At 38.2% G+C, this 16,826-nt stretch overlaps 2 protein-coding genes and 1 non-coding gene across 5 annotated transcripts; 1 reads left to right on the forward strand and 2 right to left on the reverse strand.

Annotated features, from left to right (window-relative positions):
* Positions 1 to 345: 345 nt before the first annotated feature.
* LOC129106070 (adenosine receptor A1-like) lies at positions 346 to 5,605 on the forward strand. 2 transcript variants are annotated; one of them, XM_054617385.1, is made up of 3 exons: positions 346 to 715; positions 4,355 to 4,665; positions 4,802 to 5,605. In XM_054617385.1, exons 1-3 carry the CDS (start codon positions 375 to 377, stop codon positions 5,164 to 5,166), a joined length of 1,017 nt encoding a protein of 338 aa, XP_054473360.1. In that variant the 5' UTR covers positions 346 to 374; the 3' UTR covers positions 5,167 to 5,605. The 2 variants fall into 2 exon arrangements, with proteins under 2 accessions (XP_054473360.1, XP_054473359.1); XM_054617384.1 differs by having other exon boundaries at positions 4,355 to 4,649; positions 4,783 to 5,605.
* A 5,172-nt stretch (positions 5,606 to 10,777) lies between these two features.
* Positions 10,778 to 10,849, reverse strand: trnah-gug (transfer RNA histidin (anticodon GUG)). Its single transcript has one exon. It is a non-coding gene; the product is annotated as a tRNA-His (tRNA).
* A 974-nt stretch (positions 10,850 to 11,823) lies between these two features.
* On the reverse strand, positions 11,824 to 16,450 carry LOC129105860 (uncharacterized). 2 transcript variants are annotated; one of them, XM_054617079.1, is made up of 4 exons: positions 16,237 to 16,450; positions 15,113 to 15,240; positions 14,162 to 14,383; positions 11,824 to 12,820 (listed from the first exon to the last, which is right to left on the reverse strand). In XM_054617079.1, exons 1-4 carry the CDS (start codon positions 16,379 to 16,381, stop codon positions 12,806 to 12,808), a joined length of 510 nt encoding a protein of 169 aa, XP_054473054.1. In that variant the 5' UTR covers positions 16,382 to 16,450; the 3' UTR covers positions 11,824 to 12,805. The 2 variants fall into 2 exon arrangements, with proteins under 2 accessions (XP_054473054.1, XP_054473055.1); XM_054617080.1 differs by having other exon boundaries at positions 15,122 to 15,240; positions 16,237 to 16,433.
* Between the last annotated feature and the right edge of the window lie 376 nt (positions 16,451 to 16,826).

Below are 16,826 nucleotides of genomic sequence, written 5' to 3' on the forward strand. Positions count from 1 at the left end.
AATATCATTTCCAAAAAAGGGACAAAAACCCTGATAAAGTAGCCAAACTGTAGCAAATGAATCAGGTTATGACAGGGACATGATGTTGTTATTTCTTTTAAAAACCTTTGACTCATGCATGACATTGATTAAAGCTCCAATGTTAATGGGAACTTGCTTGTGACTCATTCTGTATCTCTGGTCTGTGTTGTCCCTGCAGGAGGGCTGGAGCAACTTCATTCTGGGAATCACTATCCAGGACCGAATGGAGCTGCAGGTCCTGCGTTTTGCAGCAACATGTCCAGGACCAGATCCTAAAATAATCCAGAGCAATAGACACTACCTCCACCTCTGTGGGGACACACAGGGAACTCCCTCCTCCGGCATCTGTGAACATGCCTTCGGATCTCCTCTCCTCTAAATCCCTCTACATCTGGATGGAGGTGGTGATCGCAGTGTCTTCGGTCATCGGTAATGTGATGGTGGTCTGGGCTGTGCGTATTAACCGGTCTCTGAGGGACACCACGTTTTGTTTCATCGTCTCCCTGGCCTTGGCTGACATTGCAGTCGGAGCTCTTGTCATCCCTCTCGCCATAACCATCAGCATCGGACTGAAGACTCACTTCTACAGCTGCTTGCTGGTCGCCTGCACAGTGCTCGTCCTCACTCAAAGTTCCATCCTGGCTCTCCTGGCCATCGCCATCGACCGGTATCTGAGAGTCAAGATACCCATGAGGTAGGCCTAAGGTGAATTATTCTACTTCACAATACTTTGTCTCATTTTACAGAAGCCTTTGTGTCTGGATCAAGGGCACCCATGAGAGCATGCATGGGTTTTAATGTTTAGCTCCAACCAGAAATAGACTGTAATATCTAGTGTGAATGTGTGTTTAGTCATTTTAATTAGTTTACAGTAACCTTAAAGTAGGGCTACATTAATCTGCTTTGACATATAATATAAAAGTGCCTGATAAAAGTCAGTGATCTTCAAGGCTATGGCATTTTATGAACAGTTTTTAATATCATTGTATAACTATATATAACTATATTTAGATTCAATATTTATTCATGTTTTTATTTTGAACTCTTTAAGTGTCACACCCTAACCCAACACATAATTGTATCCCAAAGGTAAGCTGTAAACTGGAACAAAGTAATGCACATATCAAAACATATTACTACATGAACTTCCCTCTTCTCAAAATAAATCAATGATATAAAATAAATAAATATAGACTGTAATATCTAGTGTGAATGTGTGTTTAGTCATTTTAATTAGTTTACAGTAACCTTAAAGTAGGGCTACATTAATCTGCTTTGACATATAATATAAAAGTGCCTGATAAAAGTCAGTGATCTTCAAGGCTATGGCATTTTATGAACAGTTTTTAATATCATTGTATAACTATATATAACTATATTTAGACGTATTGATTCAATATTTATTCATGTTTTTATTTTGTCACACCCTAACCCAACACATAATTGTATCCCAAAGGTAAGCTGTAAACTGGAACAAAGTAATGCACATATCAAAACATATTACTACATGAACTTCCCTCTTCTCAAAATAAATCAATGATATAAAATAAATAAATATATACACAGCACTGATGGTTAAATATTTTCCCTCTCACAATAATTAGGCTGTAGCACTGTTTTTAAATTGTTTTTTAAATCTGAATATGTATTTTAGCTGCAAACATATTTGCATGATAGATATATAGATGGATGGATGGATGGATGGATGACAGACAGATAGACAGACAGACAGACAGACAGACAGACAGATAGATAGATAGATAGATAGATAGATAGATAGATAGATAGATAGATAGATAGATAGATAGATAGATAGATAGATAGATAGATAGATAGATAGGCTACTGTACAGTTTGTGGCACTTACAAAAATGTAGAATTTAACATCTGTGGGCAGGCCAGCTGTTTTTTCAGTCTGAGCTAAAAATTTAAAAAAGCAGTGGGGGTCACAAATGTTGTACCTTTTTCTTTACTTCTGATCTGGTTGGTTTATAACTAATTTAATGGATGACTGTCATTTCTGTTGTATGCTAACAGATGTTTTAAATATTTTAATGTCATCAGGTAGAAGGAAAGTTCCTCTTGTCTAAGTTCAGTGAAAAATGACAATCAGACAATAAGCCTGGCAGAGAATGCATGATTGGTCAATAGGTTCATGGTGGCTGGTTGATGGATTGCATAATTGGCAACCACTACACGCTGTTACTCAGAGCACATATAGCACACTGGTTGCGGTGACAGTGCACAGTATAGATACATATGTATCAGTGCACTGCAGGGTTTCTCAGAGCTCTTCAGATCACAGTACTGGATGTAACTTTGTGCATTATGTAAAAATATTGAATTGTATTTTTCATGAATATTAGTTTAAATCACATTCTGTATCAGGCCGTACAATATTTAGTCTCATGATTGGCAGAAAAAGTGGTCTGGTGAAGGCTACAGTTACAAATCTGAGAAAAAGTGCTTCCATCTCACTGCTGATCCATTATAGCCAGAGTGAACTGTATTTTACTATCTCGTGCTAAGTGATAATGTGAGTCAGAAATTGAGTCCCCCTCCCTAAACCACCCCTGGGACTAGAGGGAAACAATGTAACCGCCACTGATTTCTTTTTATAGCGGAGGTTGTTCGGAAGCATGCTGTCTTGATAAGGGTGGTGTTTCTGAGATTTATTATTTATTAAACTATTGCTAGTGCGCTTAGCTGGAGGATGGGATTTAGCAGGTGGAAATCCCTCAGGAGAGTAGAGATAGATGGAGGTCAGTTAAATCCAAAAAGTAATTTTTGGCAGAACGGATGGCTGATCTGTATGCAGACAGACAGCCGAGCCAAGCAGCTGGACAGAGCGCTCTAAAGTTGAGATAAAAACTGTCGTCACATATGGGTATACCTACTCCAGACTCCAGACTCTCTTTAAACATCCTTTGAGTATTCATTCATACGTACTGTGTTGTGTCTGACTCACCCTGGCTGAACTCCTGAGTGTGTGCTTTAAGTGACAGAGTGAAAGGCAAGGAGAAGTGAGAGAAAGCAAATGGGGGGAAAACAAGATGATGGTTTGGCTCTGGCACATATCTCAGTGTGTTTCTATGTTAGCATTAGAGCGGTTAGCCAGGGAGCAGGCACGATTAGAAGAGAGAAAAATGGTGCAAAGGAGTGAGAGTAAGAATGAGTACCTGAGTTGATTTAGCCCTGTAGTCGGATTGAGTTAGCACCGACTCTTTTGAAATAGAGGTTGAACTACAAAAACCAACAGTCCAGTCTTCCACAGCAGTCTCTTATGTCTGGCCGACAATGACTAATTCATGGACCTGTCTAATAGCAGACCACTGTGTGGGAGAGACAGGATGAGCAAAATCCTAAGAACTGCAGACAGTTGTGTTAGGCAACAACTCCCCCAGTCTTCTGAACAGCCCTGCATGTGTCTGCTTGATGTTTGCTTTGTTTCTGAGAACACATAATTCATTTCTAGAGAAAGAAAATCAAACTGAAACTAACGGGTGACTTAACTCTGACAGTTTGGCTACTTTAAGAGTAGTATTGTGCTCAATGAAGTACTTGTAATGTGATATATAACTAAGGTCTTAGTCAATGTGTTTTATAAACATCTCCATGAAATTTACAGACTCTATGCTACTGTAGAGGATTCAAATCTACAGGTGGATGCCAACAAGCCACTTAACCTCACTGCCTATAAACTGGGGCAGCACAGCAATACAAATATTCTGAACAATATTTATAAATGTTAAGAAACTATCAGATAATTAGTCCAGGGATGGTTGGCCATCTCTGACTTTACTTCATTGGTACGTGTTCTCTATAAAGCCATTCTGAGTAGACTGCAATCAAACATTTGCACTTTCTTTACACAGAGATCTGACTGTAGTTAAAGTCTAAGATCTCAAGATATGGTCTTGTTGTCTGTTCTATGTCCACCGACTGAACTGGGAAAGAAAGCTTGTATTTGCTTTGCTTCCGTCACTTGCAATAGCCTTCAAATATACTTGGAACTAAGAGATATGGTCTCTCTGATTTTAAAGCTCTTATGAATTCAATTGGTTGGTCGTTGTAACTGTTGGTAAGTAGTTATTGTATTTCTTGTGGTTATTATTTGTATCTGTAACTTTTTATGCTGCTGTCTTGGTCTCGTCGCCCTTGAAAAGGATATTGTTGAACTCAACAGATCTTAATTGATTAAACAGGGGTTGAACAAAAAAAATATAAACACTTCACGATAGAACTGCTAAAGTTATTGTTATATATATGTTTGCAGTGATTGACATGTTGTATTGGACTAAATTAAAAACAGGACCTTCTCCCTTGTGCCATAGCTACAAGCGGGTGGTGACTCCTCGACGAGCTGGCACAGCCGTGTTATTGTGTTGGCTGGTGTCCATCATAGTTGGCCTCACGCCCATGTTGGGTTGGAATAACCTGCAGCTTCTCCGTGACAATGGCTCCCAGGTTACTGATGACCTCTTGGTGATCTGTGAGTTTGAGACAGTCATTAGCATGGACTACATGGTCTACTTCAACTTCTTTGGCTGGGTGCTGCCCCCTCTGCTCCTCATGCTGGCCATCTATGTCGAGATTTTCTACATGATCCACAAGCAGCTCAACAAGAAGGTAAGGTCTTCCTCTTGTTGTGGTCCTTTTGTTTGATATGCAGCAAATAAAATATTTTTATTTGCTATTAAAACAACTGATTAGACTAAATCTAAATGTATACGCTGACGATTTCTCCTTTATCTCTTTGTAGGTGACGGCTAGCCACACAGACCCCAGGCGTTACTATGGCAAGGAGCTCAAGTTAGCCAAGTCGCTCGCCCTTGTTCTTTTCCTCTTTGCATTGGGCTGGCTCCCTCTTCACATCCTCAACTGCATCACCCTCTTTTGCCCTGACTGTGATAAGCCGATATTCCTCATCTACATCGCCATCATCCTCTCCCACGGCAACTCGGCCGTCAACCCCATTGTGTACGCTTTCCGCATCAAGAAATTCCGCACAGCGTTCCGGAAAATCTGGAAACAGTATGTGCTTTGTCAGGATCCAGTCGGGCGGCTTCCTCAAAGAGGGAGCCAGAGAGGACAGAGTCATGAGAGGAGGCTGAGGCAGAATGATGATGATGATGACGATGTGTGACCCTTGGCAACTAATTGGATTGCTGTGTAACTGTTAAGTTTCACCCCACTGGTTCACAGAATGGAAAAAAACTCTGGCATTATTTTCATGCTCGAGGGGTTACTGGGCAAAACGGCCTTAATGGCATCGCAGGATGTCAGAGGGATGAAAGAGATTAGGGAACTCCATCCTGGACTGACTGATTTCTTCCATCCAACAAACTCTGAGAGGACAGGATGACAAATCGGCAAGGAGACCGGATAAACATCCTAAATCAGACTGTGATTTGAATAAGACTGATTGTTTATTAATCCACTTGCTGACAAAATGAAGATGATGTTGAATGACAGAAGGGGCTTCTCATCAGTTTCAAAACCAACCTGTTGAACTTGAATCAGTAAGTCTATATCTGTAGCACAACCAGTACAAATACTAGGAGTAGTATATGCTGTATTCAATTTCTGACCTGAATTTAAATTAAAACTCATGGCCTTTCTTATGTGAATGGTCACAAATAGCTACGCATCGTATTGTGTGCTACATTTACATGCTTCGTTCTCTGGCCTTAAGGATGGAAAATGTAATGAAGAGGAACTACTGTGGTAGTCCGGTAAACCAATAGTGGGCAAGAAGGAAGTTTGCGCAACCAGCTTGGTGCTTTGAGATGACAAGGACACAGAATGTGCTGTTTGCGGATGGATGAAAACATGTAGAACTGACTCACTTGGACTTACAACCAAGTATCTTTGGTGCGATGAAGGTCTGGTTTCATTGCGCTGATGTCAGTTGCACAGTAACTCGTTAGACTTTTGGCACTTACAGATGGGTGGTGCAATTCACAGCAGACATTTTTGAGACCATTTGTCTGACAAAATGACTAATAATAGCTTATAGTTGTAGCTAAAAACAGCATCTTTACCAAAAGAATGTTACCTGATGCTTCTCTATGAATATTTGTCGACATGGACAATGGTAAAAAAACTGTGGAGCCACCTATTAGTAGCTATATAATTGTGGCTGCAGGACTGTGAATCTAAAGAATGTCGGAGCCCCTCCAGCCAATAGGCTTCATTTGATCTGGGTGATTATCAGTTAAACCCTAACATGTATATCCAGGCCCTTTCCACTACTGGCAAGTGTTTTCCTTTTCACAGTTTCTCCCGATTCTTTGTGACGAAGTAGGTATACCAATGTAGCATCATCACGTACTCTCTGTCATTTCTGTTAGTAAACTGACCAGTGTTGCCCTTTAAAATGAGTAAGATTGGACATTGTGAATGCTGGCACTTATTATGTGTACTGTTTATAACAAATATATGTGTACATGTAAATGGGAGGTACTGTATAAAATGCACCTCAGTGAGCCAACAGCTGTTTATCTCTGGCACATCTTCTTACAGCTGCTGATTGAGTTATCAGATTGGGAAACGCACCCTTTAAGCATCACATTAGACTTTTATAATAATGACATAGAAAAATGGAGTCTGAAAAGTAACCGAAATATGTAACAGCATACTGTGAGCCCTTATTTAATTTCATAATGCTGTACGTGAATTAGCAGGTGGAAGTTTCAGAATCTACTATATGCTTAACAACAGAATTAGAATTTCCTTTTCTCACCATGTTTCTTTGTATTGAGGCTCAAGTCAATAGTGGTGGGAGGTCATTATTTTGTGCACACGTTGATCCTGTCACTCGGCAGAGAGAGCTACTCATGTGTAAATAAGGGAGGAGGTTATTAGGGTGTAGGAGTCCAGGGGTGAGGTGGGCCAGGGTGGTAGGATTATTCTGTTTACAAGGGAACCAGAAGTCGAGAGTGCAGTTTAGGAACTCTTCAGAATCAGAATCACCTTCATTGGCCAAGTATTCAGTCACCTAGCAACCTGTTCTCTTGGTCAGTGGCCCTCTTAATCTGATTCTGACTCTTTGAGGCTTCATTCGCATCTGTATGAAACTTTCAACTAACTTCAACTTAATCCATCCACATCATTATCAGATGGTATGAACAATTGACTTGGTATAATAAGCAGGTAAATCCAAGTAGGACATGAGGGAGTTAAAATAAGTTTTTTAACATAACCTAAACTTACTTATCTATGCCATTTTCGTAACAAACTGATTTTACAAAGCATACTTTCGTATTTAACTCAAGACACAAACTTTTGCCAAGCCTTACCAAGAACCTGTTGCCTAAACCTAACCAAGTACTTTGGTTGCATAGGTATACCTAAAAACTGGGTAAACCTACATTAAAAGTTTATTTTGAAAAGAGACTGAAGGCTTGTGATGAGAAGAAACTCACACGGTGTGCTAAAACTGACGCTAAAGAGTGGTACATGGAGCGTCATAGCTTGAAGCATAGGGGCACTAACCAAGCGTCGATATTTGATGAGTTGGGAGTGAGAATGTGTTGTCCCTCAGGTCAGGACAATATATGCATGGGGGGTGGAGATGCTGGGATTAGACATTGTTTAAAACAGTATCTTTTTTTTCAAAATTCTCAGATGTACATTAACAATATCAAAAGAGAATTTATAGCTTAATATTGTACATTTAGAAACTGTTTGTAATAATCAAGTGCTGGATGTTCACTGTAGTATGTGATAATTTGGTGAACTGTTTTGTCAAATCTCTAATTATGAAGGATTACATGAATAAACAGGTCAATAGATTCAAGACACCAAAAACCAGACTTTTTATCTCAGCTGAACATGAACATTTTGCCAATGCAGTTTATGTTATAACTGCTGTGCTGTTGGCAAATACACTTCCATCAAACACCAGAGAAAGACAATAAATGTTGTAGCAACACAACATTATCATTACTCAAATACCAGGAAATCTCTTTCTCTGCTCACTCTTTCTGCCAAATGCACACACTCATATAGTCAAGTCAAGTTTATGTGCAGCCTGAAATCAGAGGTTTGCCTCAGGGGGCTACATAAACATAAAAGTATATGACATACTGTTGGTCGGTGTCCATTATTAAATACTTTTACATTTCATTTTATAAATTGACATCAAAGAGATCTTTTTTTTTCTTTTTTTCAGCAGTCATTTTGACTCGTAAGCCACAGGTGTCTCCAATAACATTGTTTATTGCTGCACCGCACTGCACAACCTTCTGCAACGGAGCCATCATTAATGTTATTGGTTCCACCTGTAATTTTTCTTTTCTGGCAAGTCAAAATATCTAATGTGAAAAAGGCGCAAAGATCTCAATCATTTGGGAACAACAAAGACACAAAAGTGTGCTGATGCTACCAAAGTTGTTAAGGTTCAGATATGTTTTTATGGCAATTAACTGAAACTTCATTCTATAAAAAAATGTATTCAAGGTACTACTTTTAACTGGAAACACAGTCTTAAAGGCACTGTCTGTTGGAACTACCCACCTTATGAATATGAATATCAGCTTTATTTGTCATGTACATACATAAACATATATTCACGACATTTCCCTTCTGCATTTAACGCGCCCGGGGTGCAATTTGGGGTTAGGTGTTTGCGGATGGATGAAAACATGTAGAACTGACTCACTTGGACTTACAACCAAGTATCTTTGGTGCGATGAAGGTCTGGTTTCATTGCGCTGATGTCAGTTGCACAGTAACTCGTTAGACTTTTGGCACTTACAGATGGGTGGTGCAATTCACAGCAGACATTTTTGAGACCATTTGTCTGACAAAATGACTAATAATATTCAATTGTAGCAAAAACAGTTTATTTTACCAAAGCCCATGAATCACAAATTACAAATTTGTCAGATGGACAATGGTAAAATCTGTGCACATGCGACATCCTCTGTCCTTCCTGTGAATCCTAAAGTCCTTAGACCCTCCATCCTCTGTCCTTCCCTCACCTCCTCTGTCCTTACACCCTCACCTCCTCTGTCCTTAGACCCTCACATCCTCTGTCCTTCCCTCACATCGGCACAGGAAAAATCCCAATAAAAACCCCTTTAACAGGGAGAAAAACCAGTGAAACCTCTGGGAGAGCGACAGAGGAGGGATCCTTCTCCCAGGATGGACAGAATGCAATAAATGTCATGTGTACAGAATGAGCAGCATAACAGAGATACAACACATTCAATCTTCTTACATAAATGATTGATTATAATTGGGAAGACTACTTTAATAACATTAGACAATTATTACATTAGAATTATAGCCATGAAAATAGGGATAGTAATGTGACTAATAATAATAATCAAGAGCAGTGGGTGTCAGTCACTCACAGCAGGAGTGCATCGACTACTTTCCAGGTAAACAAGATTCATGGAAACCTGCAGAACGAGAAAGCAAAAGGGCTTCAGGGTGGAAGTAAAGCTAAAATGCTTAATGGTACAGGTAATAGTAATAGTAATGTGACTAGTAATAATAATAATGGTGGTAGCAGTCGGTGTCAGCAGGGCCGTAGCAGGATGCACATCCACGGTCCAGGTACAGCCAATTTATAGAAGCCTGCGAAGCGAGAAAGCACAAAGACTCCAGGGTAGAAATAATAAGTCAATAACTAATAATAGCTTATAGTTGTAGCTAAAAACAGCATCTTTACCAAAAGAATGTTACCTGATGCTTCTCTATGAATATTTGTCGACATGGACAATGGTAAAAAAACTGTGGAGCCACCTATTAGCTATATAATTGTGGCTGCAGGACTGTGAATCTAAAGAATGTCGGAGCCCCTCCAGCCAATAGGCTTCATTTGATCTGGGTGATTATCAGTTAAACCCTAACATGTATATCCAGGCCCTTTCCACTACTGGCAAGTGTTTTCCTTTTCACAGTTTCTCCCGATTCTTTGTGACGAAGTAGGTATACCAATGTAGCATCATCACGTACTCTCTGTCATTTCTGTTAGTAAACTGACCAGTGTTGCCCTTTAAAATGAGTAAGATTGGACATTGTGAATGCTGGCACTTATTATGTGTACTGTTTATAACAAATATATGTGTACATGTAAATGGGAGGTACTGTATAAAATGCACCTCAGTGAGCCAACAGCTGTTTATCTCTGGCACATCTTCTTACAGCTGCTGATTGAGTTATCAGATTGGGAAACGCACCCTTTAAGCATCACATTAGACTTTACATTACATTACATTACAGTCATTTAGCAGACGCTTTTATCCAAAGCGACTTACAGGAAGTGTATTCAACATAGGTATTCAAGAGAACTACTAGTCACCAGAAGTCATAAGTGCATCTCCTTTCTTAAACAAGCATCTTAAAGCATAAACCAGAGCAAAAGTATAGTGCAGAGGCAGATTACTACGAAAACAATAATTGCAACAGACTAATCCTTTATAATAAGTGCTACAAACTACTTTGAATAGGATAAGTCAAAACAAATACAAATTCAATAAGTGCAGCAACTGATACAAATACAACTTAATAATAATAATAGACTTAATAATAATAGCTTATAGTTGTAGCTAAAAACAGCATCTTTACCAAAACAATGTTACCTGATGCTTCTCTATGAATATTTGTCGACATGGACAATGGTAAAAAAAAACTGTGGAGCCACCTATTAGCTATATAATTGTGTGATAACTGTGATAAACCTCGACATGTTGACTGTAGTCGCCCCAAAAAGACAACCCATCTGCCGTGACATTGTATCGCAATGCCGTGACCCGGATTCGAACCGGGGTTGCTGCGGCCACAACGCAGAGTACTAACCACTATACGATCACGGCGAGCTACGACGGGCTGGCAGAGTTGAGCGGGTAGATTTGGATGTTAACCTTTTTTTTTTTTTTTTTTTTTTTTTTTCACTCTATGAAGTCTTTAGCAATGGATCTGCCTTCAAGCTGTTTTATCTGCTACAGGCCAAGAAAGAGATGGCTGTATATTATTTCAAATCAAACAAATAGACTGCATGACAAGCTAAGTTATGTTACTTCAGTTGAATTGTTCTGTGAAGATGGTTTTCGTTGTGTGTCAGTCAGAATGTCTCACATGTTTACCAGCACCTTTGACTCTCCACCTTTCTCACAGAGGTGAAAACCTGTCGTCACATGACTTTACATCCGGGTGTGAGCTGCAGTCAGAGACCTGCAGGCTCTGTGGTCGAGACAACATAGAAACACAGGAGTTTTTAAATATGTCCACCCTCCAAACATATTGTTCAAAATAGAGGAGAACGGCATATCAAATTTGATCCAGGCTTGTTTGGTTCCTCAACATTGTCTGTTAAAAATCCCTCCATGATTATGTTGGTATTAAAATTTGTGTGGTATTTTTCACACTGGCTTCCTTTGACTAAAGTGGTGAGAGCTGCACTCTGCTGGTTACTGCACAGAAGTGAGTGAAACACTGGGCTGAGGAAACTTTAAAACTTAAAAAAATAATGCAAACACGTCCGTGTCATCTTATTTATTTAATTGATTGATGAAGACAATCATCAGTCTTGGAAAGTACTTTGTACTTAGTCCCAATGTCATCAAAATATGTTCCTACCACTATGTTTCTTATAGCTCTACTAGAACACCAGCAGGTTTTCAGCACAGAAACCCTCCAAACCTGCACCAACAGTAAAACTATTATTCTGAAAACAAGCATGTTTGCTTAAAGAACATTTGAATTATTAGCATTTTGTTTTGTTTATAAAATGCTAAAACATGCTTGTTTAAAATCAAACCATAAAAGTATCTCAATTAGATTATATCCAGAATCAAATAATTCACAAATCATTTCAAATTTTCCCATTTTATTAAAATCATTACAAACATTACCAAAAGAGAAAAGGTGCCCTTTTAATCAAGTTGCTTGCAAAGCTGCTATGAAACATTTATTTTAAATAATTTGCTGGACTTTTGCAAGATAACATTTCCAAACATACCAAATGTGTCCCACATAACTCTTAACAACAATGTATAAAATGATGACAGTTCATGTTTACATTTGGGTTTTAATATTTCACTCAATTTAAAAATAGCATGCATAGTGTAAAATGTTTCTAGAAGTATATGCAGACTCTAACTGAATGTGATTAAGACATTCTGCAGACTTAAAGAAAAAACAGGGTTCAAAAGCTTAAGAAATTACCCGTGTCTATTTTGTGCAAAAATAAGCAAAAGAAATACATGAATTCACAGTTGGATTGAGCTTCCAAAACAGCATATCCTTATTGAGTAAACAGTTTAGACACACATGGATGCCAAAGTGTGAACATGGTCAGTTCAACAGCTTAATTGTTGCAAATTATCACTGAAGAAATACCATTGATTTGGCAAAAGCTTTTTTTGTACTATGATTTGTAAAAAAGAAGGCAAGCAAAAAGAGACAAACCACAAGCAGTGATGTAGTGGAGAAAGATATTACTGACATATCAGTAATATCATTCAAGTGTTTTCTGATGAAAAAGAATGTTTATGAGAATGTGAAAGTGACTTATTTAAATCGTTTCTCTGTTTAGCAGAAGTTGAACACCAATAAACTGTCTTAACACACATGATTGCATTAACCTGTGAAGTGCACTTGCATCACTAGAACATGGGATTAGAGCCAGATTGTCTAAAACAAAGTCAGTGTGAAAATGCAGAAATTCAAATGAAGAGACTTGTACAGTGGCTCCACAAGGTCATCTGGTGAAATGTTGTTGTTCAGGTTTGGTTACTCCATAGCAGAGGCTGATTTGGCAAGATTCAGTCTCAAACCACTTTTTCCTGAAACAAACCACAGAAATACAACATTACAGATTGTAAAAAAACTCATGAGTCAGTCAGAACGAAACTGGTCATTGGACTTAAAACAGAACTACAATGTTAAGGATTCAGATGTGCAGATGTACCTCTATCTATTTTTAACTGCATGGTTCCTCGTTGTGGTGATACAACTAATTACATTGTGCAGATGATTCAATACACTTAACCTTTGTACCAGAATATTAAATTGTATGTTTTTGCTCTGCAATCAAGTAGTAAACGCCTGCAGTATTTATCCAGGATACATGCACAGTAGACACATATACAAATTCTAAGTTAGCATAGTACATCTGGTCAAGCCTAGTAAGTTTTTTAAATAACGAAAAATATATGTTCATTGGGCGTTCAAGCCAAAGAAATTGGTGGTTGGTGGCAGCGTATGGTTTCAGCTACTGGTGACATAAAGAAATATGATCCAGTAGATGCGGTATTAAAACTATAATAAGTATGTCTGCTATTTCCTGTTAAGTCAATGCAGAAAGGTTAATGAAGTTCAGTGCAGTTTCATTTCACAAGAATTAAACTTGCAACAAGGGAGTGGTATGATGGTTGCTGGGAAGACACAAGGCCTCAATGCTGTACTATCTTAGGCATTTTATATCCAGTAAGGCGTGGTGATTTATAAAACAAGAAAAAAAGAGGAAGCACTTCATCTTAAGAATAGTTTCTTTTAAAATCAGGGAGGGTTATGAAAAGCAAAATTCACTTAACTTTGATGACATGTACTATAATGGCTGAAAAACATTAACAATAAAGAGAAAAAGATATGATCGATATCTTTATCTTCAGCACCTACATTATGAGTTGATTGCTTGTAAAAACAGTTAAATTACACCTAAAAATGCAGTGGTGGCACAATGTGAAAGGAAACTTCCTGTCATTTAGTTTGCGCAGTATTTGAATTGTTTGCACCACTGGGTTTGGTGTCATAAATATTAACATTCTCCAGGTGCAAAGGGCTGGTGTTGTTTAAAACCATAACCTTTACCTTGCAATAATTAACATCTAATCTGATCAGAAACTTATTACGTTTTCTGTATCATTTTATATTGTAGTTTTCCACCTGTCTCGACCTGTGCATGTGATAAATTGAAAATTGTCACAATTAGCATATGAAAAACACTTTTTTTGTGAGGTCACAGTGACTTTTGACAACAAACTAAACAATTAAACCTTGAAAGTAGACGTCTGTGCCAAATTTGAATATATTCGCTCAAGGCGTTCCTGAGTTATCGAACAGACAACATAAAAACGTGTCCGTCCACAGCTGTCGCTTCTGAAAAGGCATTGAAACCCTCTTACCCATCCTCCTTGCTGAGTCACCCATGGGCCCACACGCGCGGTAAGAAACGAAGACATGACACTCTGGATTTTATGTTTCAGCTCTGGGCAGGATTTCTTGACATAAAGTCCGAAGGACACTGAGGCTTTGATCAACTGCATCTCTGAAACCACTTCAGCCCTCTGAGCGACCTGAGTCTGGCAGATGGCATCCACTCCATGGCTAAATGCTGCTTCGAAGGCCTGGGGAAAGATGAGACACGGGTCCAGATATTATAGAACGGCAAATTCAATGTAAAAACATCATAATAGATATAAAGGTTGGTCCTGACTACACCTACAATGATACAGTTGACTTCCTTTAAAAGTTTGGAAACAGAAAAAACATGTTCTGACCTAATGTTGGATCAATCTAAAGGTTTTGTAAGATCACTTTTAAAACTGCGTGCTGGTTGACAATATTTTGTTTTGTACAAACACAAATCTATGTGAAAAATTCCAGATTTTACAACTTATGCAGAATGGACATACCGGTGATCAAGTTAAATCAGTCAGAGGACACTGTAATAAGTCAATAGTTTTCATTGGACACGTATTTACACAGAATAAATTGTCCCTATAAACTGCTCAAAATCTTGACAATACTACATTTTACTGCATGGAAAGAACTAGACGCAAATGAGAAAATGTTGTAATTCTTTGTACTTGAGGTGTGTTCCCAAATTTACAAGTGAAACTAAATCTAAACCAATTTTGTGGTGCATTTGCACAACAGTGCTTCCTCTGCTCATAAGAATGTACACAACCTCTGATCCTGTGAATGCGATTGATGGATTACTATCCTTTATTGATCCACTGAGGGGAAATGTTGGTGTTGCAGCAGCACAAATACATTAATAAGTAGTATATATATATACACACATACACACTGTATAATTAAAAGTATATAAAGTAAGACTAAACATTTTTTACCGTTTGTACCTCTTGTGCTGCTGCTTGCCTCATTTCAGTCAGTGCAGCTCTAAAGTGGACGTCTTCAGCCATGGCATCAGCCACAGTCCTCAGTTTATCAGCAATAACAACTGGGTCAAAAGTGTCCTCTGAAAAAAAAAACAAACAAACATACATGTCAAGTTTTAACAGGCTAAACATCAGTATTCACCGTAGCATAACCAAGGGAGCCTATTGTCAACAAGCTGTAGGTGCTGAGATAGACAGAAGGTTAACAGTGATCCTTAATGGGACATAATAATAATAAAGAAACACCATCAGCTGGGGTTATGTTGTTTTTGTTGTATAGTATGTGTATTTATTGTCTGTGTAGTTGTATAGTTTGTGTATTTATTGTCTGTGTAGTTGTATAGTATGTGTATTTATTGTCTGTGTAGTTGTATAGTATGTGTATTTATTGTCTGTGTAGTTGTATAGTATGTGTATTTATTGTCTGTGTAGTTGTATAGTATGTGTATTTATTGTCTGTGTAGTTGTATAGTATGTGTATTTATTGTCTGTGTAGTTGTATAGTATGTGTATTTATTGTCTGTGTAGTTGTATAGTATGTGTATTTATTGTCTGTGTAGTTGTATAGTATGTGTATTTATTGTCTGTGTAGTTGTATGTATGTGTATTTATTGTCTGAGTTGTAATAAAGGAATTGTCTGTAATAATAATAATAATAATAATAATAATAATAATAATAATAATAAAAGAAGGCCCACTAGGTTGACAAAACAAACAAACCCTGTGTAGTTGAGCTGGAGGTCACCCATGGGGATCAAGGACAATAATAATAGAAGGCCCAAATTGACAAAACAAACACACACACACACACACACACACACACACACACACACACACACACACACACACACACACACACACACACAGTCTACGTATATAATAACGCTACATTGTCTTAAACACAACATTGACAGTACTAAAAAATAAAAACTTAAATAAGAAAAATCCTAATATGCTCTACTATAACCTACCACTTTGATTGACATGTTATTTCCTAATTAGCTGAAAGTGAAAGTCCACTACTGTGGCTCACAGGAGCAGATTGTATCATTAAAGCACAGAAACAACCCACTAACCACGGCTCTCTGCCGACGAGCTGTCCACCTCCAGGTTGCAGTCTAATAACCGACACTGAGGACTGTCCTCGTCCTCGATATCAAGCAGACACTTGATGATTTGATCCGTCTGCCACTGCAGGGTGAAAGGTGCAGTGGGCGCCATTGCTGATTAGGTTTGTTCCAGATGAGCCAATGCTGCGCAGAATGGATCACCGGCGCACCGCGCAATGCATGCCGGGTAGATTTTATTTTTTTCAATAACTTTATTGAGACATTTGTTCACAGACACATACAAACAGCAAAGAAAAACAGGGAATCTAAAAAAAATGTCCAGCAAGACCACACAATAAACAGTCCAAATCATACCAACAACTCAGTTAGCTATCTTTATTTTGTTGTATAGTATGTGTATTTATTGTCTGTGTAGTTGTATAGTATGTGTATTTATTGTCTGTGTAGTTGTATAGTATGTGTATTTATTGTCTGTGTAGTTGTATAGTATGTGTATTTATTGTCTGTGTCTGTGTAGTTGTATAGTATGTGTATTTATTGTCTGTGTAGTTGTATAGTATGTGTATTTATTGTCTGTGTCTGTGTAGTTGTATACG

Source organism: Anoplopoma fimbria, chromosome 17 (genome assembly GCF_027596085.1).
Source record: "Anoplopoma fimbria isolate UVic2021 breed Golden Eagle Sablefish chromosome 17, Afim_UVic_2022, whole genome shotgun sequence".
Lineage (NCBI taxonomy): Eukaryota > Metazoa > Chordata > Actinopteri > Perciformes > Anoplopomatidae > Anoplopoma > Anoplopoma fimbria.